Source organism: Erythrolamprus reginae, chromosome 1 (genome assembly GCF_031021105.1).
Source record: "Erythrolamprus reginae isolate rEryReg1 chromosome 1, rEryReg1.hap1, whole genome shotgun sequence".
Classification (NCBI taxonomy): Eukaryota; Metazoa; Chordata; class Lepidosauria; order Squamata; family Dipsadidae; genus Erythrolamprus; species Erythrolamprus reginae.
The window spans coordinates 69,842,835-69,870,636 of record NC_091950.1 but is presented as its reverse complement, the minus strand read 5'-3'; the positions used below and the strand labels follow the sequence as shown (position 1 = coordinate 69,870,636).

Genomic DNA, 27,802 nt, shown 5'->3' with positions numbered 1-27,802 from the left:
TTACGAAAGGCGGGGGGGGGGGCAGTTCTAATCTCCAGGGAGAGTTGATTCCAGAGGGCCGGAGACACCACAGAGAAGGCTCTTCCCCTGGGTGCCGCCAGATGACATTGTTTTGTCAACGGGATCCGGAGAAGGCCAACTGTGGGACCTATTTGGCCGCTGGGATTTCTTATGGTTTCCCCTTCAAGTCTGAACAAGGGCACAAACCTGCTTGACATCTAACAGCAGCAAAATTCACTCAGGTGTTTCCATCTGCTTTGATCCTTACGTAAATCCAGTCATACGTGATACCAAGCTGACCTATGCTATAGATCTTTTTTTTTTAAGGAATGATTTTCCTTTGAATAATAGGTTGATAAAATAAAATGCTAATTCTGTATGTGGAATTGTGGCAAAGCCTGATCCTTGGTATTCTCATCTTGGTTGTTTGCCTGCAGATGTTTAATTACCCAGCTAGGTAACATCAGAGAGCACAAGGACTCCATATTTCAACCCTGATCTATGTTGTTTATTTAAAATATTTATATAGCCATCCATCTTTTATCAAACCCTGGGCTGCCCCCAATCAATTGAAACAATACAACAGCATAATACATTAAACTATAAATATTAAAAACCTGGCAAGAAGCTGGGGTCCCACCGTCCATGTTAAATCATCTAATCCACCTCATCCTATCCCACTTGGGAAAGCCAGTTTTTGCATACTTTACAGAAGCCTAGAAGGGTAGAGGCCTGCCAGACTTCAAAGTGTCTCAATCATCCACATCATGGTTGTCTGAAAGGTGGTCTTCAAAGGCAACTGGACTTGAAGATGTTTTGCTTCTCATCCCAGAAGCTTCTTCAGTTCTGTTTCCTCAATTCTTCAGAACAGAAGCAGATTCTTCCACAAAACAAGTTCCACAGAAAAGGCATGCTTTCTAGATGCCATAAGACTGCAATATTAAAGGAGTAGGAGTATCGCATCCTTTCTGATCTGGTAGAATGGGTAGATGTCCTTCGGAAGAGGAAGTCCCACAGATCACCTAGCATTCTGCTGTAAGAGTTTAAAGGTAATATAACACCTTGAATTGCACCCAGAAGGAAACAGGCAGCCAAGGCAGATTACAAAATATATAAGTAAACTTGGGAGTTCTCATCACTGCATTCACCATCACATTATGGACCAGTTGTAACTTCCAAGTCTTCAAGGGCAGTCCCATGTAGAGCATACTGCAGTAATCCAAACAGCCAGTCATCAAGGCTTGAGTAATTGAGCAATTTTCCTTTCAGTCCAGGGAAGAATGCAATTGACACTGCAGAATCTACCTAGGATCTTCTAACCATGCCTGCTACCTCTTATTTGATTCTGACCATGCCTCTGTTTCTAAAAGATATATTTGGTTATGAGCAAAAGGTTATTTCTTGACTACAAGGTCTTTTTAAAAAGTTTTTAAAATTTTATTTATTTATTTATTTGGTTGGATTTCTATGCCGCCCTTCTCCGCAGAATTAATTTGTCATTCTTTGTTAAAATATCCCTATATCTTGGATTGTAATCCCACTTCGCTCTGCTTGGGTGTGATAAAAGTAGATATCCAATGTGGTATACTCAAATAGTGTTTAGTTTTTATTTTTTTCCCATACTAAGCGTTGTGAATGTTTACTGCATATCTCTGAAAGTAGCTATGTATTTTATTTTTTCCATACCAAATAAGTGCGTGCCATCCCACCTCTAAATCATGTCCTAAATCTAAAAGTCTCTTATTGTCCAATAAGATCTATTGTCTCATCCATATCATTGCTGCTGGTTGGTAATATCACTCTCAACTAGGAAGGCAAAAGCTCCCTCTAATACTCGCATCTTGCAACATGTTCATATTTTATGTTAAGGTCTTTGATCATTCTACCTTCCTATACTTATTAATCTCCACGTACTATCAATTTCAATTTGATAAGAAAGATTTCTATATAGAACTTAGCTTGGGTATCACCATGCGGACACTTCACTGTTTTTAATTCCAATATGTCAAAATTCAAAGTTCTTATTTGAAGTCTCAAACTTATAAAGAAAATCCAGTAAATCAAAATGTACAATCTAGCAACGCATAAGACTTATCTGTATTACCTGACAATACTACCCATTAAATATGATTTGGAACAATAATTACCCAGTTCAAACTTAATTGTTAGATTAACATTGTTTATGTAATTTTGAAACTTTCAATTAGATAAGCAAGTGTATTGTTTTAAAAACTAGACAAGATCACTTGAAGCAATTTTGTTTATAGAATATACCTAAACTATCTTTCTGAAACTGAAAAGCAGGAGAACCATTCTCAGCTCTATGGCCATTAACCATTGCAAAATTGAAATTATATAAGATTTGGCTATGCTACATCTTAGCTTTTATTTAGGATATTTTATTCATCTTTACATGAAAATTCATATTCATGGCCACAAATTGTAGATAATTAAAAATCTACCAGCAAATTATGAAAAATTGCACTTAATCACTTCTGGAAAAAACGTATTTGACAAATAATAAATAAAGGATAGCTTCACGTGCTTTATAAATAAAATACAGTTCATTTTGTCATTTTACAGAATGAATTTTATATTTACATCTTCTGTATCATCACCTGAAATTTACCTGCAAACAAAAAAAAAGTTAAGAAATATTTGTTTTATCAGAAGCAACTCCATGTACTGTACTGTAATTAATATTCAGGTTCAAGCATTTCAATTTATATTTTACAATGCAATCTGTTCACTTCCTTGATTAGTAGAATTTATCTGGAGTTAAAGTAAATTATGAAACTACAATCTTTTTCCTCTTCAATGGATTACTTTTCACATTCTGAAAATCCCATTTTTTTCTTATCTAAATTTGAATATAATTCAGCACTCTCTATTTTCATACAATTTATTATTTTATTTATTAATTGGATTTGTATGCTGCCCCTCTCCGAGGACTCAGGCGGCTCACAACATATATAAAAACATAGTAATACTGTACATCTAATCCAATTAATATAATTAAAAGACCTTAAAAATCCTAAAATAATTTTAAACATTCATTATCAATCACTCGATTAAACACACTAAACAAAGACTTGTTGCTCAGGGGGAAAGATCTAATGACCCCAGGCCTGGTGACAAACATGAGTCTTTAAACCTTTTTGGAAGGCAAGGAGGGTGGGGGCAGTGCGAATCTGTGGGGGGAGCTGATTCCAGAGGGCCGGGGCCCCCACAGAGAAGGCTCTTCCCCTAGGCCCCGCCAGCCGACATTGTCTGGCTGATGGGACTTTGAGGAGACCAACTCTGTGGGACCTGACTGGACGCTGGGATTCGTGTGGCAGAAGGCGGTCTCGGAAGTCAATAGAGAACTAATAATAGCTGGCTTGCTCTGGTTCCTCGTGCTACAAATATATTGTATGCGGTTTTGTACCACATATAGAGAAAAACTCTTCTCTCCAGATATTTAGAAAAGATTTGTGAATTGAAGCAAGCGTCCTGTTCAACTCTACAATTTTAACTGGACATTACTGCCAGTAACTACTGTTACCTTATTTCTAAGGCATCTCACTAATTTTATATTAAGGTACATTATACTTTTCGTTTCTAGTATCAATATTTTCAAAGCAACTGTTTTGTAATTTCACTTATTTTATCTTACAATTCCACAAAAGAGAGCAGATTTATTTTGCTAATACAGCACATACTTACATGCAGGCATTGTTGAAACTTCAGCTGTCACAATACTCTTTATTCCCAAATTTGATAAAGCGCCTCTAATTAATCCACATGTAAATGCCAAATACTGCAAGATATATCAAGGCAGAATATTCATGGTAAAAACTCTACTCTTAAAATACAATACTGTAATTTATAAAACTTACACTGAGAAAATACAAATTTATTTTTCTAGCCTAGAAAGGAAGAAGCTTGCACCAAATATAAAACAATTAACAATTCAATGAAGTAAAAGTTGGAGAGAAACATATTTGCTCCTGTTTCAGACTTCATTTAAAAATATTTTTATCGTTATTCCCAGAAATATAACAAAGTACATACAGCATAATAGGGCTAGCATGATTTTTCTTCCAATAATAGTAAAGGGAAGGAGGGAATGCATGGGAAATTGAAAGGTTTGGTTCTTGATCCATTTCTAAAATATACATTTTTATCCTTTTGCCCAAGTATTATTTTTTTTATAGAGACATGGTTCCCATTCAATATTTATCTTCCAAATTTCACACAATAGTCTCACAAATTAAAAACAACAGTATGGTGGTTACATTGTTCAAAGGTAAAAATAATACTTTAACCCAAGTAGAATTATTGGACTTCATATGCTAGCACAATATCCTATACCCTTTCTACGTTTGTCCCTATGCCCCACTTTAAGTTTTTGCAATACTCAATAGCAAAATCTCGAGAGATTTCTATCCACATTCCATTGAATCAAAACAGAATTCCCCCTCAATTGGATGTGAAGAGGAAAAGACTGGCAGGGACTACACAATTCCTCACTTTATCAGGCTTTAGCTCCTCATATAACAGATCATAGAATTGTTTATTGGCCAAGTGTGATTGGACACATAAGGAATTTGTCTTGTGTGCAAATGCTCTCAGTGCACATAAAAATACATGATATATTTGTCAAGAATCATAAGGTACAACACTTAATGATAATCATAGGATCCAAATAAGCAATCAAATCATACTAGGAAACAACCAATATAAATTGTAAGGATACAACAACGAAGTTACAGTCATGCCGCCATAAATCATAAGTGGGAGGAGATGCATAGTATGCATATAAGGCCTAAAACACAGGTTGTATATGATGTATATTATGCCTCATATACCTAACACAAAAGAGAGAAGTGGGGGAGCAGGAAACCACAATTTCATCTTCCTCCCCACATATATATGGAGACAAAGAGGGGTTAATAACAATTCTTAAGAACTGATGTTTTAAAGCTACTTTAACTATAATATACCTTAGGGGCATGTTCCAAATATTGCTTTTCTGCAGACATTTGAGTCAAAAGACGAAATCTGTTATCCTGAAGTACATAGATACCCTGCAGAAATAAACATTTTCCACTTTAAATTTTATTTAACACATTTATATCCTGTGATTCACTTTAATGTTATATTCAAACATTTTTAGAAAGCCGATCCATATATCAATATAATTAGTTAGGATTGCCCTTATGTAATCAAAATAGTGTTTGCACATTTTTTTATTAGGGATGCATTAGCTACTATAACTATAGTTCTTTTATCCTCAATCAACTTAGAATAAGTTTTCAGCCTTTAAAAATTAACCTGTTTCTCAGAGTTTTTGAGTCCAACTTGATTCATGTTCCAAAAAATATGGGAGAATCAAGTCAATGATTAAAGACAGAGACGAACTTTTTAAAATAACTTTTATAAGTCTTCAGATAGCTAAAGATTATGGAATGGGTCAATTTGAGAAATAGGGATTTTTTTAAAAAGATAACAAAGGGGTAGAAAGACAACTAGTAATCAAATATGACCTAAGAAATTTAATAGGAAATAAAATATATATTTGAAAATACATCTTGTTCTACAAGTCAATGTTCATTCTTACAATACCTGATGATTGGTCCTGAGATTATCAATTTGTTTTTTGAATACAGTAGTCCAAAAATCTTTGCAAATAAATTTCATTATATCTAGTTCATCTTTGAATCGGGCAGTATCTTTCGTGAACCTAAGAAAAAGCAACACAAATAGCAGCAGCACTTAATTATCTTCATATAGGATAATACAAACACTTAGCTGCTTACAATCAGTTAAAAAATGTGAACATCCCAATCAAATCTGTATTTGATTTATACACCAAGAGATTTTATTTATTTATTTATACACCAAAAGATTTTACAACAGGAGATGGATAACAAAAGTAATTGAACAATTATTCTGTATGTAGAATATAGAGAACTCCATGGGCTACATTGAAAAATTGCAGCTTTGTTATGGCAACCACTAAATACATATAATATGCAATTATCGTTTTGCACTTTATATACTCTTTTGCAGCAATGGGAGCTATTTTTCATTTTTTTTATTTCTTTGACATTAATTATAAGATATAATAACTTATGTATGCATTCTACAATGATAAAAACACCAATCCTAATCATTTTCTTCCTAACTGGCAATATAAAATCTAGCTTTAGTAATTTACTAACTCTGGTCCTTTAAAATAAAGAGGCCATAGTGAACGGCCATACTTAATAATTTTAGAAGCTCATGGGACTATAAACTGAGTCCCAAAAGTTTACTCTCGGTACACTACACCTATTTTAGGCATTTGCACTACTGTTTCAGTTATTCCTCATTCCAAAATAAGTAAAAACAGTTACATTTTAGCCGAGGTGGTCCAAGGATTTAAAAGGGGTTGGAGAAATAACATTTGAGCCTGGCACCACAGATTACACAACCCCATTGTAAAAAAAGAAGAAAGAAAATAATAAAAAGAGAACATAAATATTGCACTCACCTTTCTATTAATCCTTGTCCTACTCTAAACCCCATGTTTTCCAATTTTGTGATGCAACGTCCATTTTCCTATAATTGCAAAGAGAACTTTGCAGTTGTAAATAATCTATTTTAAAATGGTTCTAAACGGTTCTGCTTATTATCTCTTAAATATTTCAAAGTAGAATCAAAATGAAAGCAATGGTGACATTTGTCATGTAAGAGATAAACATTGCATCTGTTATCTTTCCACAGTATTGTTACAGTATTGAGTGAAATTTTTATTGTTTGTAGCAAAAATACAGTTCATGTGGCATCAGAAAGACTGCTACTGTTGATAAATTGGGGAGAGGGGGCAGGAGGTACCCAAAGCCACTTTGTTGGATATTAGGGTAAATTCCACTAGGAAAAGAAATAAGACTCTGTCAGCTTTCATGAGAAGTCAACTCTGTTGGGCTTTGCCTCTCCTGTAAGTCATCCAACAAGGACATGGCAGGAAAAAGGATTTACAACTCCTCCGAGTGGGCAGTTTTTGTCATTCATTCAAGTGACAGAATCTACTCTATCCCCCAAAAAAGAGCAGGTATTGTGTATTATAGGAAAGGAACTTCAGAAATAAGTACAGATAGTTCTCAACTTGTAACGGTTCATTTAGTGACCTTTTGAAGTTACAACAGCACTGAAAAAAAGTAATTTATGACCAGTTCTCACACGTGTGACTATTGCAGCATCCCCATGGTTAAATTATCAAAATGCAGATCCTTGGCAACTGACTCACAGTTATGACGATTGCAGTGTCCTGGGGGGCTGTAATGTGATCAATTTTGCGACCTTCTGACAAGTCCATGGGGAAGCCAGATTCATTTAACAACCGTGTTACTACCTTAAACCGCTGCAGCAGTTCACTTAACAAAGGTGTTGAGAAAGGGCATAAAATGGAGCAAACTTCACTTAACAACCGTCTCGCTTAGCAACAGAAATTCTGGGCTCAATTGCAGTCACAAGTCAAGGACTTACAAAATAAAGCCCTAGAAAAGTTAAGATTGAACATCATTGTTAGCTGCCCAGATTATTGTTACCCGCCCTGAGTCCTGTCAGAGTGGGCGGCATATAAATATAAACAATCAATAAATAAATAAAAATTGAACCAGACTGTTTATTTTAAACTAAAATAAGAACATGACAACAAACCATGTCCTTGTTCTCTTCAAACCATCCTTTCCCACTAGTATTCCAGGTTACCCAAGAGCTGTCTGTTCGGATTTATCCCCAAAAGACTGTGTTTGCAGTCGAAGTCAGGGGTCTCCAACCTTGGCAACTTTTAAGACTTATGGACTTCAACTCCCAGAATTACTCAGCCAGCGACGTTTGTGGACTTCCAACTCCCATAATTCTGGGAGTTAAAGTGCACAACAAGTCTTAAAGTTGCCAAGGTTGGAGAGAGACCCTTCTACTAGGCAAAGTCAGCTCTTCTATGACTGGTGGACTTCAACTCCCAGAATTCCTGAGCCAATCATGCTAGCTCAGTCATTCTGGGAGTTGAAGTCCACATGTCACAGAAGAGCCAACTTTGCCTACCCCTGGATCTGTTCAGCCCCTGAAGTCTGACAGAAACTCCGGGCGGGCCCCACCATCGCACGATCCCCAAAGAGGCGCCCCGCTAAAGAGCTGTTTGGAAGTCGGAAGCAGCCGACTGGGGCTCTTGAGGCGGACGAGGAGGAGTTGGAACAGCTGCTCTCAAAGGGCTCCCTTCTTTTGCCTACCCGAGAGAGAAGAGACCTGGCACTCACCCCATCGCCTTGTTCGGCGGCCCGATACAGCCCGGACACCATTTCGTTGTGCAACAAGAGGAAGAGAGCTTCGTCCGCCATCTCCGACTTATTCATGCCGAGCTCTTCTCCCGCCCGACAAGAGACCCGCAGGCTCAGCCCCTGCCCGCCCTCTGAGGCAACCCACGCAAACCGGGGGGCCCTCTCAACCGCTCCGTTTGAGAGGCGAGGCGGCGTAACAAAGGCAACCCCGGCGTCACCGTACCGGGGCGGACCTTCCGGCCTCGGTTGAGTTACCGCATACCGGCGGATACCGGAGTAGGGCGCTCTTTCTAACCTAGTTAATAGGCAAAGGGGCGATATTAAAATGCTTTCTGAATACGTACTGGGTTCGTTCTTTCGGAATAATGGATGGATTTTCTTGCGGGTGGTGGCAAAAAAAAGAGTAACAGGAATATATTTATTATGGTGTGGTGGATAATCGTTAGTTACCGTTACCGGCTCGAGATTGACTCAGCCTTCCGTCCATCCGATGACCAAAATTGTTTGGGAGCAATAGGCTGACTCTGTTACGCCGCTTAGAGAGAGCTGTGTAAAGTACCGTGAAGCGGTATATAAGTCTAAGGACTGTTGCTGTTGGCTATAGAGAATGGCTAGAAACCAAGAATTCTAATTCATTATTTAAAAATTAATTTGTCTCCACAATTTCATATATATATATACATCAAAACATATATCTTAATATGTCAATAATACACTTTGTTTGTTTGTTTGTTTGTTTGATTGATTGATTGATTGATTGATTGATTTATATGCTGCCCAACTGCAAGGACTCTGGGCAGTTTACAACAAATAAAAACAGCATTTAAAAGAAACAGTTTAAGAACACACATACACACACATGAATAATAAAATACACATATTGTCAATAATACACACATTTTCCAATCAATCAAAATTTAACATCCTATTTTAACACCTAATCTTGCTGTTATTGATCAGTCTGTTTCTTCTTTTTCTCCACACTCCCCCTCTATGTCCTCCTCCCTACCTTCTTTCTCCTCTCCCCCTTCCTAACTCCCTCTCTTCCTTCCCTCCTTCCTCCTTCTCCTTCTAAACCCTTCCTGGAGAGCATTTAATTCCAATACGTATTACATTTTAACAGACTGATAACATATTCCCATCCCATTCTAGTTCCTCTTTGGGCACAAAGGCAGCTGCATGACCATGGGACAGTCAATTTTAGCTGGGGGGGGGAGGGGAAAGTGTTGGTGGAGCCAAGGGAAAACCACTTCCAAAATCCAAAATGTCTAGTTTAATGAAAAGAAAACTATGGAAGACATGATAGCAGTGTTCCAATATCTCGGGGTTGCCACAAAGAGGCTATTCTCCAAAGCACTTGAGGGTAGAACAAGAAGCAATGGGTGGAAACTGAATAAGGAGAAACTTCCTGACAGTCAGAACAGTTAATCAGTGGAATAGCTTGCCTCCAGAAGTTGTGAATGCTCCAACACTGGAAGTTTTAAAGAAGATGTTGGATAACAATTTCTCTGAAGCAGTGTAGTTTCCTGCCCAAGCAGGGGGTTGAACTAGAACAGGGGTAGGCAAAGTTGGCTCTTCTGACTTGTGGACTTCAACTCCCAGAATTCCTGAGTCAATCATGCTAGCTCAGGAATTCTGGGAGTTGAACTTGTCCACATGTCATAGAAGAGCCAGATTTGCCTACCCCTGGACTGGAAGACCTCCAAGGTCCCTTCCAATTGTATTGTTATATTTCCAAGAAAATAAGGAAGCTTATTGGGCAGTCGCCTGATATTGAGACTTGACTTAAAAGCAACCCCCACTCCAAAAAAAGTATTTTTTTAACATCTTTCTCCTTACAATCAAAACAGGCGGCTCGTATAGAAAATTTAAAAAACGTAGCACACACATACTGCAAACTATAAATAAAATTAAGATGACGTGAAGTCATTGATATTTAATTCCTTCTATATATACATTCTATATTTATATATATGGAGGACAGAAGGGAAAGGGGGGACATGATCGAAACATTTAAATATGTTAAAGGGTTAAATAAGGTTCAGGAGAGAAGTGTTTTTAATAGGAAAGTGAACATAAGAACAAAGGGACACACAATCTGAGGTTAGTTGGGGGAGAAATCAGAAGCAACGTAAGAAAATATTTTACTGAAAGAGTAGTAGATGCTTGGAACAAACTTCCAGCAGACGGGGTTGGTAAATCCAAAGTAACTGAATTTAAACATGCCTGGGATAAACATATATCCATCCTAAGATAAAATACAAGAAATAGTATAAGGGCAGACTAGATGGACCATGAGATCTTTTTCTGCCGTCAATTTTCTATAAAAGCACTCGTTTTTCATTGTGGCGATATGCTTTGAAATTCAACACGGGAATCACATCCCCATAAGCTTTACCTAAAGCCAGAGAAACGCGCGAATTTTAGTAGGGATTGTCCTAGCGTGAGAAAGGAAGCACTAAGCCTTCCGCCGATCACGGGGATTGGTTGTTGTGAGAGGTTATTATCACTCGATTGGTTGTAAAAATGTCATTCTACCCGGGCTTGTTAGCTATTGGCAGGATTACAAAAGCAGGGCGATTAAGTGGTTTGCGAGTAACGTTACGTCCTTCATATCAATTGTTCATTGGTTCAGAGCTTGCGCGTCGATTGGAGCAACGCCGTGCCACTCACACTCATAGGTTGGCCATTCGCTTAAAAATAACGAATAGCTGTTGTGTAAAAAAAACAAAAAAAAGCCATGGCTCCAAACGTCGAATTCTTATTGGCGAGTTCCTCGGAGCCACATCACGGCGTGAAGCTGGCTATCTCCTTGCCGCCGCCCCCCTCTTTTTAACCTCATCGTGCTTTCCGTTGGGTTCCGGCTTGGCTAGGCCGCAGGCATGGCGATAGCCGTGCGGGCTCTGCAGGAGCAGTTGGAGAAGGCCAAAGAAAGCCTCAAGCACGTCGACGAGAATATCCGCAAACTCACGGGACGGGACCCCAACGATGTGCGGTGAGACCTTAGCGGGGGAAGGGGGAAGGAAAAAAGGTTTGGGGCTCGGAAAAGGCTTAATTCACAAGGGCTGCGCTTTGCGGTTGGCGCCTCACCGCGAGGCCTTGTTCGCGCCTTTTCCTTCGAAAACCAATCCGGGGACGCCGGGGGCCTCGCGGTTTGCCCTCCGTTACGGTTCTAAGCACCACGGGCGCCTCCTTCCGATAGAAGAGGCCCTCGGTGAGCGTCCTCGACGGTTTTTCCCCGCGCCTGAGTGGAAATTCCCCTCAGGAGAGCTATAAAAAGAGGAGCAGGGGCTACCCGGGGGGGGGGGTTGCTTCAGAGGGGCTGCCTGGGGGTGCGTCAGATGCCGGCATGAGTTTGGGGAAAACGCTTGTAGCGCTCTGCAAAACACGAGGCCGCTAGCGTTGCTCTCTGGAGAGGCGTGGCGTTCCCTTTCCTGTGCTGCTTCCTTCGTCCTCCGGGCGGATTAGCCTTTCATTGTGTATCTCTGTCTCGTCTCATTTCCAGGCCCGTTCAAGGTAGACTGTTGGCCATCGCAGGCCCTGGTGGAGGTAGGGGGCGCGGAAGCCTATTACTCAGGTGAGTGTCAGAAGGGGCCTGGGAGAGGGAGCGGACCGCCCCGTGGTGTGGAAATTTCAGTTTCGATTTTAAATTACTCGATGCCGAGCATCGGTATCTATTTAAGGCTAGTCAAAATTTAAGGCTGACTTTGCACTTTTAACCCTGCTGTTCTGTTTCGGGTCTATTTGACCCGAAGCCAAGTTTGAGTCCCTGTAAAAAATTTTCCTTGCATATCTGAAACTTGAAATTTCATGACTATTCATCATTTCAGGGGTTCTCTCTATGAGAATTTTTTTGGGGTGGTGGGGGGCTTAGTTTTTGCTGGGCAAAAAAAGTTAAAAATCTTCTGTTCCCGGGTCACCCTGACCCGGACCGAAAACTCTTCATTTGCAGTGCTTATGGTTGGTCTTTTTGAAAGCTTTTTTCACTTGGAAAGTAGTCTGAACATTTCTGCACACAATGATATGAAAATTGAAATGAAAAAAGTAAATCTTATTGGTTTATTTTGCTGATATAATGCACGCCCCCCCCCCCGTTTTTGTGAAAGTTTTTTCAATTTATGGATAGTTTTGCTTGCAAAATGCATTCTATTTTACTGAAGTTGGTGTGGGATTGGTAGCTTGAACATTTCTGAATATAAGAAAAATATAAAGGAACTGAAAAAAATGATTCTTACTGGTTTTTTAACATCAGAAATACGGCCTCCTCCCCCCCCCTCAGCTGCTTGCAACCATTTTCACTTTTTATTTTTTTATGCTCCAAATCCGAAATATTCTTTAAAATCTTAGGCATTCATTTACTCAATTTAACAATGCTGATCATCAAAAAAATATTTGTGGGGGTGGGGGAAAATTTTTTTTTCTGGGCAAAAAAAAAGTCACGTTTAGTCTGTTCGGGTCATATAGACCCAGACCAAAATGATTTTTTTTAGGTACTTGAATTTGGTCTTTTTGAAAACTTTTTCAACTGGAAAACTAGTTTGAACATTTATGAACATAATGATATGAAAATTGAACTGGAAAAATTGAGACTTATATTTTTATTTTGATCAAAAAGCCCCTCCCCCCATCTTTTCTGAATTTTGTGTCAATTTCTATTTTTTAAGGCTACAAATCCCCAAGGAATTTCCCCCCAAAAGGTTTGATATACTAAATTGAACATTTATGAATATAAGAAAAATATAAATGAACTGGAAAAAATGGTTCTTATTGGTTTATTTTTGCCACAAAAGGGCCACACACACACCCCTCGGCCTTGCTGTGTGCCATTATTGTCACTTTTTATACATATTTGGCTAGAAATATTTGGAATATCCTTTTGAAAATCAACCACATTGTAGCCAGAGAACTAAATTTATAAAACAAATCCATTTTACTAAAAAAAAGTATGTAAGTTTGAAATTAACAGCATAATTTTTATATAAATTGAAATAATTGAACATGGGGGGAGGCGTACATTTATGTGCAAAATAAACCAATATGCATCAATTTTTCCAGTTCAATTTTCATATCATTATGTTCAGAAATGTTCAAGCTACCAATCCCACACCAACTTTAGTAAAATAGTATGTATTTTGCTAGCAAAACTATCCATAAAGTGAAGACTATTTAAAAAAAACGGGGGGGGGTGCATTTCATCAACAAAATAAACCAATATGCATCAATTTTTCCAGTTCAATTTTCATATCATTATGTTCAGAAATGTTCAAGCTACCAATCCCACACCAACTTTAGTAAAATAGAATGTATTTTGCAGGCGTAATTATCAATAAACCTAAAAAAAATTCACAAAAACGGGGGGGGGAGGCATATTTATGTGCAAAATAAACCAATAAGGATTAATTTCTTCAGTTCAATTTTCATATTGTGTGCAGAAATGTTCAGACTACTTTCCAAGTGAAAAAAGTATTCAAATTGACCAAACATAAGCACTGCAAATGAAGAGTTTTCGGTCCGGGTCAGGGTGACCCGGGAACAGAAGATTTGTAACTTTTTTTAAACAGAACAGCAGGGTTAAACAAGTGCCAAATAGATCCCATCTTGTCACGGCTGTAATTAATTAATTAATTCGACTTCTATGCCGCCCAATCTCGAAGGACTCAGAGTGGCTTACAACAACAAGTAGGGAGTTGATTCCATAGAGCTGGGGTGGCAACAGAGAAGGCCCTCCCCTACAGCCCCGCCAACCTGCATTACTTAGTGGATGGCACCTGCAGGAGGCCAAGTCTGTGTGCTCTTATTGGTCTCTGGGAGGTATGTGGCAAGAGACGGCCCCATAAATAGTCTGGTCCTGAGCCATCTAGGGCTTTCTAGGTAATAACCAACACTTGAATTGTGCCCGGAGACTAATAGGAAGCCAGTGCAGCTGTTATATGGGTACCCCCATGACAGTTTGCGCGGCTGCATTCTGGATGAATTTAAGTCTCTGAACACTTCAGGGGTAGCCCCATATTATTTATTAGATTATTTATTATTATTTATTAGATTTGTATGCCGCCCCTCTCGTAGACTCGGGGCGGCTCACAGCATAAATAAGACAATTCACAACAAATCTAATAAATTTAAAAAACATTTTAAAACCCCATTATTAAACCAGTCATACACATAGTCACACCATACATAAATTATATAGGCCCGGGGGAAGGAGGGGAAATGCCTCAATTCCCCCATGCCTGACGGCAGAGGTGAGTTTTAAGGAGTTTACAGAAGGCAAGGAGGGTGGGGGCAGTTCTTATCTCTGTGGGGAGCTGGTTCCAGAGGGTCGGGGCCACCACAGAGAAGGCTCTTCCCCTGGGACCCGCCAGACGACATTGTTTAGTCAACGGGACCCGGAGAAGGCCAACTCTGGGACCTAATCGGTCGCTGGGATTCGTGAATGGATATGAATGTCTAGTGCTAAAGGCTTTAGAATTGTTTTTGTTCTGTTTTACATTGTTGTTCGCCACCCAGAGTCTGTAAAGGAGTTGGGCAGCCTAGGAATCACAATAATAAATAAATAATAATAAATAAGGATGTGTTTATGATCGTCATAACTGGGTGGTAAACAGCCCACTGTAAAGTCATCAGCTGTGTTACCGTTTGGGATGTTTAGCCTTTGTTTGGACTACTAATGCTGCCTTGAGAATATTATAAGGGGATAGTTCACCTTCTCTCAAAAAAGGCTTATTTATGGTAAGTTTGCGAGGGGGGGAGGAATGCTATAATCGATTGCACTTTGGATTGCACTTTTAAGAGCCGGGGTGGCACAGTGTTTAGAGTGCAGCACTGCAGGCTACTTCAGCTAACTGCTAGCTGTAGTTCAGTAGTTCAAATCTCACCACCGGCTAAAGGTTGATTCAGCCTTCCATCCTTCCGAGGTGGGTTAAATTAGGATCCAGATTGTTGGGGCAATATGCTGATTCTGCAAACCGCGTAGAGAAGTAGCATGAAGTGGTATATAACTCTAAATACTATTGCTATAAGCATACTGAAATTATACAAGGCTCTTTGCAAAAAAGCCAGCACAGAAATGACTATTTTCTATTATAATTAGGTTTCTATTATAATTCTGGAGTAGACAACAAAGATGACCATTGTTTGTAAGTTGCCTAAAGTAGCTGTGAGTGAATAGGCAGTTATATAAATTTTCTAAAAAATCAGTGAAATGCAGAACATATTATGCTGCTGTAGTCTACTACCATGATGCCACAATAGGGATAGTCAGAAGCTTTAGAACCCTGATGCTTTGGTGTGTGTGTGTATGTGGTGGTTACTACTACACCAATTATAAAAGCTTTATTCATTTTACATAGAAAGATGTTTATTGCTTAACAACAATAATTTATTCACTTAATGCATTTCAGTGTTACCGTTCATAAAGAAACTAACAGTTGACGATTTTTGAATACTGTATACAGCTTCATAGAGCATTGCATGTTTCTGAATGTATGCATTTTTTAGAGAAAGCTAATTTTCTGTTTTATGTTAGGCGTGGATTCTCGGATAGCGGAGGAGGACCCCCAGCCAAACAGAGGGATCTAGAAGGGTCGACGAATAGGTGAGCAGAGAATACACATTAAGCTATTAAGCTATCAGCTATCAGTATTTATTAAATTTCTATCCTTGCAGTTCTGGGCAGTTTGAAAATATTTTAAATTATTTTTTTTAAAGTGCAAACCTTTCAGATGAGGACAAAGCAAAAGTAGGGCTCAGAAGAAGGAAAGGGGGCTTTGTCACAGTTGCCTTGTTCTTGGACAAAGAGCAGGTCTTTAGAGCTCTTTGGAACACTAGGAAGAATGGGGCTGTCTGAATTCCAAAGGGCAGGCACTGTAGAGAAGATGTGCTTCCTGAGTCCCAGCAGATAACATTGTTTAATTGAAGGAAACTCGAGTTCTCCCATTCTGCTAGATCAGTTCATTGCAGATATTATGGGAGACTAGTGATCCCTAAATTATTACACAAGCCTTTATACCAGGTATGTCTTTATAGACAATGACCAGCATTTGAATCACACCTGAAAGTAAACATGACCAGTGCAGCTCATGGAGCAGTTATTATTCCAGAGTACCAGGTCTATCCTGATGCTACACATAATCCTTACCTTGCAATCCCTATATGACCAATTTTTCAATCATTTTATGATGATTATTAAGCAAATAACACAATGGTGAAAGAAATCCGTTATTCTTAATGGACATTTTTTGCTAGAAACCAGTGTTCATGGTGTCTTTTAAATGTTTTTAGTAAATTTTCATATTTTAGAGATATTAGATTTCTTATATATTGTTATATTAATGTTGGACACTGCCCTGAGTCGCCCCAAGAAGGGCACCATAGAAATCTAATAAATAAGTAAATAAATAAAAGTCTCAAATTGTGGTTATATGACTACAGATACTGCAACCAATGATAAATGGGAGTCAGTTGCCACATGACAAAATCGCATTCATGATCCCAAGTAGGTGTGTGGAGTTTGCAACATTTTGTGATGGCTAAAAGGTGCTTTATGGGCTGTAAAGTGTTAATCTAATTCTAGACAGTTCTTAAGTGAACATTTGTGAGATGAGGATTATCTGTAGAGCATCAACCTCATTACTAGATATCTATCGAAATTGAGAATGCACATACTTGTTTTAAAAAATATTGCTTTCACAATGCAATTTAATAAAAGAAACCTATCAACTAATGCCAAGTTTTGGAATTATGCATAAGTGCATAAGTTTGATTATCTCAATTACATTGGTTGCTTCTGACATTTTGTATTACATTTAGATTGGCTGGTGAACGTCGGACAAGAAGAGAATCACGCCATGAAAGCGACGCAGAGGATGATGATGTTAAAAAAGTAAAGTATATTTGAAATATTAATGGGGGGCTTAAGAATGGAGAAATATAAAATGCAAGATTTGCCTTTGGCAAGATGGGCAGGATAAGTTTAATAAATGAATATGTTTCTATTAACCTAACTGATGTTTTTCTACAGCCAGCGTTGCAGTCCTCTGTTGTTGCTACCTCCAAAGAGCGAACACGCCGAGACCTTATTCAAGATCAAAATATGGATGAAAAAGGGAAACAAAGGTATTACATGCTCTTTCATGTGGTTTTAAATTTTCCCAATTCCAGCAACAAGAAACAAAAGCAGTTCTATCACTGTGAAGAAAGGTAGTATAAGTTGTTAAGAAATGCTGAAAGTATTCTGTGCTGTGAATTGGATTAAGCAATTCAGCTGAAGCTGTTGTTTGCTAGGTCAACTATAGCAGTCTCCAATAAGCAGAGATGTAGAATATCTGGTCATACATAAGCCAAAATAACATTTGGTACCCATCAACTTTCCAAATATCAAAGATATTTGATACTAGGAATGGGCATTTTTTGCTATTTGTTTCATTTCAGCTTAATCTGAACTGATAACCGGGATATTTTAATAAATGATGCCTTTAGAACAATGATCCAATCCAGTTTGTGAGTGAAAAATGCTGGCGGTACTTGATTAAAATGTACAGGTAGTCCTCAACAACCACAGCCACAAACGTTTTGTTGCTAAGTGAGAAATTTGTTCCATGAGTTTTGTCCCCGTTACAACTTTTCTCACTCCATTTGTTAAGTGAATTGCTGCAGTTCTTAAATTAGTAATACAGTTGTTAAATGAATCTGACTTTCCCATTGTCTTTGTCAAAAGGTTGCAAAAGGAGATCATTAGACACTGCAATCGTCATAAATATGAGTCAGTTATCAAGTATCTAAATCTAAATCATGTGACAGGGGTGCTACAACTGTCATAAGTGTGAGAAATGTTCATAAGTCACTTTTCAATGCCATGGTAACTTTGAACAGTCACTAAATGAACTGTTGAAAAATCGGGACTCAACACATACTGTGGAATATAGCATCCAACCTCACAAGGAAAAAAGACTAATTCAACTCCAAATGCCATCAGCATTGTACTCCAGGCTGGGCAGAGTTTACCTGCAATACAGCATTTAAACACTACTCCAAAATACCTATTTTCCAGATATCTGGTTATTTCATACTGTATAAATGTAGGTCTAATGGTTGCTGGGGGTTTTTAATGGTTAGTTACTAATAATCACATAACTATCAACACAGCCACAGAACCCTGATATTTTATAAGTATTTATAGCTACTAGTTGTTCTGTCTGGCTTCATTAATTACTAGAAATAATGATCCATTCACACTGTAATTCAAAAACAAAGCAAGTCTCTTCTTTTATCAAACAAAGTTCAGAAATACAAGAGTTAAAGCACTGGAATGTAATCTTGGCTGTATCTCCCTCATCAGCCTCCCCAGTAAGGGACACTCTCCAGCAAGGAATCATAAATCTTTCATTAATTATCTCTTCTGTTTTGACAAAGTACTCGCACACAATCCCAGGGAATTTTTAAGGCTGTAGCAAAACACAGCTAAGAACGGAGACCCAGCTCTCCATCTTTTGACTCAGGCAGTACCCTAACTGGGTTATGCAGTTTCTGGTGATTCCCCAGTCTCCATTTCCCCTTCAATACTGCAAAGCCAGAATTCCTCCATCTCCTGGTCCTCAAAATCTGACCAGCTGAGTGGACCACTCACAACACTAGTAACCTTGGAATTTTTTTTTCAAAAAATATGCATGCATAATAAAATACCAATATTTGTGATATAATTACATATTTTCTTTTTTGTATTCTGCCAGGAATCGGCGTATATTTGGCCTGTTGATGGGTACTCTTCAGAAGTTTAAACAAGAATCAACAGTTGCTACCGAGAGGGTATTAATTTCACATTTAGTAAATTGTGCAGGAAAAATACTTCTGTATAATAGAAAAATACATAATTTGGTGGCCATATCAATTCCAGCCATGTGCATATTTTATTTTGAAACAACATTTAGGAGGACATTTTAATTATCACAGAAAGCAGGATGTTTTTGATACATTTTCTCATATTTACAAATAAGGATTTGAGATAATCAAACTCTAATTTTAGCAGTAGGGAAACCAGTATTTGTCATGATATAACAGATCTGAAGCAGGAGGTAAAAGAGAAAACTCCTAGTCTTTAGAATTGACAAATAACAAGTCTTGTAGATTGTAGTCAATAGTGTCATTCCACCAAAGGAACAAGTGTCCAGTAACAGAATTTACCTCCATCTGATTACTGAGAATATTTGGTTTTATTTTGTAATGTCAAGGTTCACCTGGTTCAAGGGAATTTATATATTTTTTTTAATGAGTTCACTCTGAGGGCTGGCAAAGGAAAGGCAGCAAGAAAATACATTTTGCAAGCTCCATCAGCATAATATCATTAGAAGAAATGTTTGAGATACATTTGATGTTATATTTTATGCAATTCTATACTATTTTTGATTATGGTATTTTGCTTACAGGACATTTGGAACAATTTTTGTTTCCTTAGACCAGATTCCCATCTACAGTATATACCCTGTTTTCCCCAAAATAAGACATCCCCTGATAATAAGCCCAATTGGGCTTTTGGGTGCATGGCAATAAGGCCAGGCACTTATTTCAGGGTTCAAAAATATAAGACAGGATCTTATTTTCGGAAAAACACGGTGTGTTGGAGAATAATAATTTTGTTTGACTTAAAATAATGGAATGGGTTCAGTTTGTACTTTATAATATCTTACTTAAATAAGAATGCTGCTATTGAATTAACTTTAAGCCATTCTAACTTAGCAAAAAAGAAGACAAGAAATTGAGCAGAAACTTGAAGTGCAGGCAGAAGAAGAAAGAAAGAAGGTTGAAAATGAAAGACGAGAACTCTTTGAGGAAAGACGTGCTAAGCAAACAGAACTACGACTATTGGAACAGAAAGTTGAACTTGCTCAGTTGGTGAGTGGAAATTTAGTAGCTACAGTATTGCATATTTGCCTTCTGTTGCCTTCTGGATGGCAACAAAAACATAAAGAAACTTTTTTTTTCCAGCAAGAAGAATGGAATGAACATAATGCCAAAATAATTAAATATATCAGAACAAAGACAAAACCTCATCTGTTCTATATACCTGGCAGAATGTCCTCTGCTAACCAGAAGATGTTTGATGACTCCCAAAAAAAGTTAAATGGTACGTTGTTATGTTTTGATTTCTATATTGCCAAAGTAAAAGGCAAGTAATTTTGATACGATTGTGCATGTTACACCAAACAAACCCTTCCATATTGAGAAAATTATAATCAGCTATAAACATAGTGTGTTTAGTTTGTGATGTACTTCTGAGGCTTTGATTTCTCATGGAACCATGAGAATTCCTGGTCCATTCACTACATTAGACTAAATGAAATAATGAGTAGATTGTTAGCTGCATGTACTTACATATATGTTTTCTCTCAGATTGGCAATATCTTACAAACTTGGTTTTCACATACATAGAACCTTAGCTTAAAACATACTTCTGTATGCAAGTAGATGTGGCAAAATAACAAATGTGCTGGTCATGATAGAAGTGGAGTCCTGAATTAGAGGTGGAGTTCATGACTTTCCTACATGGATTATAATTTCACTGATATTGTTATATAAAGGAAGTTATTCAAACTATGAATCTAATTGCTGTTTATTATACATTCCTTATTGTCCAGCACTGTTTGAAAATAGACGCACTGAATTTGCTGAGCAAATTAATAAAATGGAAGCCAGGCCCAGACGACAATCTGTGAAGGAAAAAGAACACCAGGAGGTACAGAAAGAAGAAAAGAAGGAAGACCAGAACAAGGAGCAGGAAGAGGGTAAGGTGGTACAGCAGGTGGAAGAGATGGAGACAGGTAATAAGAGCAATGATGTAGAAATGGAAGAGGTAAGGGAAGAAAAGGAGGTAGGTGCTAGTCATAGTGATGGGGAGATAGAACAGGAAGAAGAAGAGCAAAAAGAGGAAATGGAAGTTAAAGTAGAAGAGGAAGCTGAAATTAAAGAGAATGACAGGCAGACAGATAACCAGACTGAGGAAGCTGAGCTAGTAAAAGGAGAAAGTGAAGCTATTCAGCCAATAGATGGTGAGCAGGATGTAATGGAAATTAATGAGACAGATTGTACAGAGCCATTAGAAAATGAAATTAGCGCAGAGGTTGAATCAGAAATGGAATGTAATGCACAGCCAGAACAGGAAGGGCCTACGATTGCCCTGGAAAAAGAAGAACCCAGCAAGCCAGAGGTTGATGCTGAACCAGAGGAGTCAGAAGAGAAGGAGCCTGAATCCATTCCAGTATCAGAGGCTGAGGTCCAGCCTCAGTCGGAGTCTGTGATTTGGTCACAGCCTTTGCCACTTTTGGAAGCCACTCAAGACCAAGCGCCACAATTAGACAAAGAATCTCTAGTGCCTGAAAAGCTGCCTGAAATGCAGGCAGATCAAGTCCAGGCAGTAAGTGTAGAAGTTAAAAACAAAATTAGGAGCAGAAGCAGAGGTAGGGCTAGAAACAAAACTGGTAAGAGTAGAAGTCGGAGTACTAGTAGTAGCACTAGTAGTACTAGTTCTACAAGTAGTAGCAGTGGGAGCAGTTCTAGCAGTGGTACAAGCAGTAGTCGGAGCAGTTCCAGCAGCAGCAGTAGCAGTGGTACTAGTAGTCGAGAAAGTAGTAGTAGTTCTAGTAGCAGTGAGAGTAGAAGTCGAAGCAGGGGGCGAGGACATAATAGAGATAGGAAGCATAGAAGGAGTTTGGAAAGGAAGCGAAGGGACAATTCAGGAGTAGATAGAAGTCACAAGTCTTCAAAAGGTAGCAGAAGAGATGCAAAAGGATCAAAGGATAAAAGTTCAAGGTCGGACAGAAAAAGGTCTATATCAGAAAGTAGTTGGTCAGGCAAAAGGACTTCGCGGAATGAAAGAGACCGTAAATCAGACAGGAAAGACAAAAGGCGTTAACAGAAGAGACCAGGCTGCTATCCTAATTTTTGCAGCAGAAGATTACTTGAGTGAAAAGAATCCATATAAGGAAGAAAAGGCTGCTTTAATTGCATGCTGTATAAAATCTTTTGAAGACACTTTACCAGGCAATTGTGCTTTTTACATGATTTTGTAAAAGGTTACTTCTCAAATTATGTGAAGATGCAAATGTGTAAAATAAAATATTGAAACCCCTCATTTTCTAAGTATCCTCTACTTCAAAGTTTCTTGTATATTTTAAAAGGTACATAGTTAAATTTGTGTGCTTCAATTGTATCACAAGTCTCTTTTTGTAGAAATAAATGTCTTTTACAGAGGTTTGTGAGAGCCTGTTGCTGCTTCACCTTGCATAGAAAACTTTCTTTTATTGGCAAACTCCATGCAGAGTATTCAATATTCTGCACATTAGTCTTTCCTATTTGATTGTAAAGAAGAAAATTCCTGAATCCCATGAAGAAGCATCTGCTTTCATTTAAATTTTATTCAAGCTTTTACTATTGTTTCTTGATAACTACCCATGTATGAAAGCAAAATAAATACATCAGACTAATTATAATTTTCTTGAACACATAACATTCTGTTTTGTGATTCCTATAGTTACATAAACCTTGCCTTTCTCTAGGATACTTAGTGTAGGGTTTTTTTAAAAGAAAAACTTGCCTTTCTATGTTTTGCTGTATGATAGAAGAATGCCATGTCTATCTTGTAAAGCTAGATTATTGGCCATCTACACCCTTTCAGATAGTATAAATGGATTGCATAGTTTGTTTGGAGCTAATGTTGTGCTTTAAAATGCCTGTTGAGTGAGGAAACTGAACTTGGACTTTTTTGTAATAAAGCAAATAGCAGTATAGTTGCTATGGAATGGTATTGTTCTGTTTTTATGCTTTTTTTACAACAACTGTCTTTGTTAGCCTGTTCTGTAATAGTCCAAATAAAGTTAGCTTTATCTACGTTGCTTGTATGTTCTATTATTTAATAAAATGTTCTTTATCAGTTATCTGTCAATATTAAAATTCTGGTAATGTGAAGCTAATAAAACCTTTAAAATCCATTAAAAGAGGAAGAAACACTTTGTTTTTACATTTTAACTATACCAAGGGTCCTCAAACCTATCAACTTTACGACTTGTGTACTTCAACTCCCAGAATTCTGCAGCCAGCTATGAACTGTAGCATCAGGGAGGAGTTATTTATGTCAGCATTACGTTTATGTGGCAGGAAGTTTTTGATGAAAGCTGGGGGGAAAGCCATAGGACCCGTAGTACACCACGTCCAGTCAATGAAGCAGTGGAAGTGATGTGCCGGTGCCTGGAGGCTGTTAGGGTCTGGATGGGTGTCAACAGACTCAAACTCAACCCTGATAAGATGGAGTGGCTGTGGGTTCTGCCTCCCAGGGACAATTCCATCTGTCCATCCATAACCCGGGGTGGGTGGGAATTATTGACCCCCTCAGAAGTGGGTCCACAACTTGGTCATCCTCCTTGATCCACAGCTCATATTAGAGAACCATCTTTCAGATGTGGTGAGGGGGGCGTTTGCCCAGGTTCGCCTGGTGCACAGTTGCAGCCCTATCTGGACCGGGACTCATTGCTCACAGTCACTCATGCCCTCATCACCTCAAGTTTCGACTACTGTAATGCTCTACATGGGGCTACCTTTGAAAAGTGTTCCGAAACTTCAGATCATGCAGAATGCAGCTGCGAGAGCAATCATGGGCTTCCCTAGGTATGCCCATGTTACACCAACACTGCAGTCTGCATTCGTTGCCGATCAGTTTCCAGTCACAATTCAAAGTGTTGGTTATGACCTATAAAGTCCTTCATGGCATTGGACCAGAATATCTCCAGGGCCGCCTTCTGCCGCACAAATCCCAGCGACCGGTTAGGTCCCACAGAGTTGGCCTTCTCCAGGTCCCGTCGACTAAACAATGTTGTTTGGTGGGACCCAGGGGAAGAGCCTTCTCTGGCAGCCCCGACCCTCTGGAACCAGCTCCCCCCGGAGATTAGAACCAGCTCCCCCCGGAGATTAGAACTGTTATGCCGGGCTTCTCATTAATAGACCCCAGTGAGAGAGGAATGCAAAGTCACACACACATACGCCGGCCAGAAGAAATAAAAGTAGTTTATCTGAAACTGTGTTAAAAGCACACATGTTTAAGCAGAGTCAAATTTCTCTCACCCAGATAACAGTCCTGGAATGCAGTCAAAAAACAGGAACAAAAGAACAATTAAGGCAGCTGTGATTCTTCACAACTCTCCCTTCTTTGAGTCCACAAGATGTAACTGAATTGTCCAAAGAGTCAACAGAAATCCTGGAATAGTCCAAACCTTGACAATGATCCTTCTCCAAAAGAATAAACGCCCACACGCGCACTCCCCAACGCCCGTAATTTATCATCAACCCCATTAACCTAATTGCCTCAGCAACAGGTATTCTCCCTTATCTCCGACGATACCTGCGCAGTTGGTCCCTTCTAGCCATGAGCCTGCGCATTCGGGCATCTATCCACCGATCCCCCTCCGAGTCTGATGACTCACTAATGGGGTCATTAACTAATGGGCTGATTGCACCCATCTCTCTGTCTGATTCTGCTTCCCCACTGTCTGATCTTGGCAATGAATCTTCACTATCAGAAGGTTCTGGCAATAATACAAGTCTCTGTGACCCTAAGGATTCCCCTAAACCAACGTCCAAATTCTCTGTTGCAGGAACTGGCCCCGAGCCAACCACAACAATTACGAAGTTGTGTCCGATCCATCGCAACCCCACGGACAACATTCCTCGAGGCCTTCCTGTCCTCTATCATCCCCCAGAGTCCATTTAAGATCATGCTGACTAGTTCAGTGACTTCATCCAGCCACCTCATTCTCTGCCATCCCTTTCTTTTTCCCTCTGTTTCCGGTACAGTGGAACCCCGACATACGAAATTAATTGGTTCCGGAAGGAACCTCGTATGTCGAAGAGCTCGTAGGTCGAAGCATTGTTTCCCATAGGAAACAATGGAAAAGTGATTAATGCGTGCAAGCCCGAGGGCTGAGGGGAAAAGACGTCGGCTGAGGGGTGCCCGGTGCTTCGGAGCCGGCATGGGGGGGCTTTCCATGCTGGCTCTGATCTTTTCAGATAGGCGCGCCGATTCTCCGCTCACTCCGGGTGAGCGGCGAATCGGCGCATCTGTTTAAAAAGATCGTAGCCGGCATGGAAAATCCCCCCATGCCAGCTACGAGCTTTTCAGGCAGGCGCGCCGATTCTCCGCTCACTCCGGGTGAGTGGCGAATCGGCGCGCCTGCCTGAAAAGCTCGTAGCTGGCATGGGGGGATGTTCCATGCCGGCTACGATCTTTTTAAACAGACGCGCCGATTCGCCGCTCACCCGGAGTGAGCGGAGAATCGGCGCGCCTGCCTGAAAAGCTCGTAGCTGGCATGGGGGGATTTTCCATGCCGGCTACGAGCTTTTTAAACAGACGCGCCGATTCGCCACTCACCCGGAAGTGAGCGGCGAATCGGCGCGCCTGCCTGAAAAGCTCGTAGCTGGCATGGGGGGATGTTCCATGCCGGCTACGATCTTTTTAAACAGACGCGCCGATTCGCCGCTCACCCGGAGTGAGCGGAGAATCAGCGCGCCTGCCTGAAAAGCTCGTAGCTGGCATGGGGGGATTTTCCATGCCGGCTACGATCTTTTTAAACAGATGCGTCGATTCGCCGCTCACCCGGAGTGAGCGGAGAATCGGCGCGCCTGCCTGAAAAGCTCGTAGCTGGCATGGGGGGATGTTCCATGCCAGCTACGAGCTTTTCAGACAGGCGCGCCGATTCTCCGCTCACTGCTAAAAGCGGAGAATCGGCACGCCTGTCTGAAAAGATCGCCGCCGGTCCGGTGGGGTTTTGCAGCAACCTCCGAGCCCAGGTTGCTCGGAGGTTGCTGCAAAATCCCACCAGACCGGCGGGGATCTTTTCAGACAGGCGCGCTTTCTCGAAAGGGCGGAGAAAGCCCTCTCTCGCAGCCTCCTGGCTGGGAGCACTTTCGCTGCGAGAGAGGGCTTTCTCCGTCCCTTTCGAGAAAGCCCTCTCTCGCAGCGAAAGTGCTCCCAGCCAGGGAGAGCGTTCAGATCCCCCCACCCCCAGCAGAAAGCGTTCAGATCCCCCCACCCCCAGCAGAAGCCAAGGACTCACCAAGTGCTGGATACGAACGGAGAAGAGCCAGGCTGGTTTGCTTTGCAGAGCCGAATAAAGCGTCACGCCCCCCTGACGCTTTTGGCGGCAAAAGAGCCCAGCATCGCTTCGGAAGCCGCCGAAAGCGTCAGATGGGCGTGACGCTTTATTCGGCTCTGCATCAGCTCGGAAGCAAAGCAAGCCAGGCCGGCTCTTCTCGGCTCGTATCCCGAATGGAAGCTCGTGAGTCGAGCAAAAATTTCTCTACTCTCCCAGCTCGTATCTCGAGTAGCTCGTAAGTAGAGCTGCTCGTATATCGGGGTTCCACTGTATTAGGCTCTTCTCCAGTGAGTTCTTTTTTCTCATTAGGTGCCAAACAATTACATAAGACAGTGGTGGCAAACCTATGACCACCCCGAGTCTTCGGAGAGGGGCGGCATACAAATCTAATAAATTATTATTATTTTTTATTATATTATTATTTTTTATTATATTATTATTTTTTATTATATTATTATTATTATTATTATTATTATTATTATTATTATTATTATTATTATTATTATTATTATTATTATGGCACTCAGCCTTTTCTGGGCACGTGCACCATTGCCCCAGTTCAACTCCACTGCATTTCTCTCATGGGGAGAGAGAGGCAGGGAGGGAAGAAAAGAGGGGGGGAAAGAGAAGTTTTACAAAAAAAATTTTTATTGTTGCTAAACGTAATAAAGTGGTACCTTTACTTAAGAACTTAATTTGTTCCGTGACCAGATTTTTAAGTAGGAAAGTTTATACGTAGGAGCAATTTTTCCCATAGGAATCAATGTAAAAGCAAATAATGCGTGCAAACCCATTAGGAAAGAAATAAAAGCTCGGAATTTGGGTGGGAGAAGGAGGAAGAAGAAGAGGAGGAGGACAGTTGCTGCCGAAGGAAGAAGGTGAGGTGATGGGAATAAAAAAAATCCAAAACTTTAATGCTTAAAAAAAAAGAGAGACTCTGAGGTGGCGAGGAGGAGCACATGCCTTTCATACACATAGAAACATAGAAACATAGAAGTCTGACGGCAGAAAAAGACCTCATGGTCCATCTAGTCTGCCCTTATACTATTTTCTGTATTTTATCTTAGGATGGATATATGTTTATCCCAGGCATGTTTAAATTCAGTTACTGTGGATTTATCTACCACGTCTGCTGGAAGTTTGTTCCAAGGATCTACTACTCTTTCAGTAAAATAATATTTTCTCATGTTGCTTTTGATCTTTCCCCCAACTAACTTCAGATTGTGTCCCCTTGTTCTTGTGTTCACTTTCCTATTAAAAACACTTCCCTCCTGAACCTTATTTAACCCTTTAATATATTTAAATGTTTCGATCATGTCCCCCCTTTTCCTTCTGTCCTCCAGACTATACAGATTGAGTTCATTA

General features: G+C 39.8%; 2 protein-coding genes across 3 annotated transcripts; one reads left to right on the top strand and one right to left on the bottom strand.

The window, feature by feature from the left end:
• Positions 1 to 486: 486 nt before the first annotated feature.
• On the bottom strand, positions 487 to 8,573 carry TRAPPC6B (trafficking protein particle complex subunit 6B). 2 transcript variants are annotated; one of them, XM_070755159.1, is made up of 6 exons: positions 8,286 to 8,573; positions 6,518 to 6,585; positions 5,608 to 5,725; positions 4,986 to 5,069; positions 3,706 to 3,799; positions 487 to 2,629 (listed from the first exon to the last, which is right to left on the bottom strand). In XM_070755159.1, exons 1-6 carry the CDS (start codon positions 8,379 to 8,381, stop codon positions 2,598 to 2,600), a joined length of 492 nt encoding a protein of 163 aa, XP_070611260.1. In that variant the 5' UTR covers positions 8,382 to 8,573; the 3' UTR covers positions 487 to 2,597. The 2 variants fall into 2 exon arrangements, with proteins under 2 accessions (XP_070611260.1, XP_070611269.1); XM_070755168.1 differs by lacking the exon at positions 8,286 to 8,573 and adding an exon at positions 7,687 to 7,755.
• Positions 8,574 to 11,024: 2,451 nt separating this feature from the next.
• PNN (pinin, desmosome associated protein) lies at positions 11,025 to 23,183 on the top strand. The gene is made up of 9 exons (XM_070755146.1): positions 11,025 to 11,301; positions 11,812 to 11,883; positions 15,832 to 15,900; positions 17,115 to 17,187; positions 17,326 to 17,420; positions 19,034 to 19,109; positions 20,037 to 20,192; positions 20,286 to 20,424; positions 20,936 to 23,183. The coding sequence occupies exons 1-9, from the start codon at positions 11,189 to 11,191 to the stop codon at positions 22,207 to 22,209; spliced, it is 2,067 nt and encodes a 688-aa protein (XP_070611247.1). The 5' UTR covers positions 11,025 to 11,188; the 3' UTR covers positions 22,210 to 23,183.
• Positions 23,184 to 27,802: the final 4,619 nt, after the last annotated feature.

Excerpts from the sequence above, each read along its gene's own strand:
- TRAPPC6B (XM_070755159.1), bottom strand. The coding sequence starts at position 8,381 with ATGAATAAGTCGGAGATGGCGGACGAAGCTCTCTTCCTCTTGTTGCAC. Across the intron at positions 5,726-6,517 it reads GGACAAGGATTAATAGAAAG|GTTCACGAAAGATACTGCCC; the intron begins GTGAGTGCAATA and ends GCTTTTTCTTAG. Across the intron at positions 5,070-5,607 it reads ATCTCAGGACCAATCATCAG|GGTATCTATGTACTTCAGGA; the intron begins GTATTGTAAGAA and ends TTATTTCTGCAG.
- PNN (XM_070755146.1), top strand. The coding sequence starts at position 11,189 with ATGGCGATAGCCGTGCGGGCTCTGCAGGAGCAGTTGGAGAAGGCCAAA. Across the intron at positions 15,901-17,114 it reads CTAGAAGGGTCGACGAATAG|ATTGGCTGGTGAACGTCGGA; the intron begins GTGAGCAGAGAA and ends TATTACATTTAG. Across the intron at positions 19,110-20,036 it reads CAACAGTTGCTACCGAGAGG|CAAAAAAGAAGACAAGAAAT; the intron begins GTATTAATTTCA and ends ATTCTAACTTAG.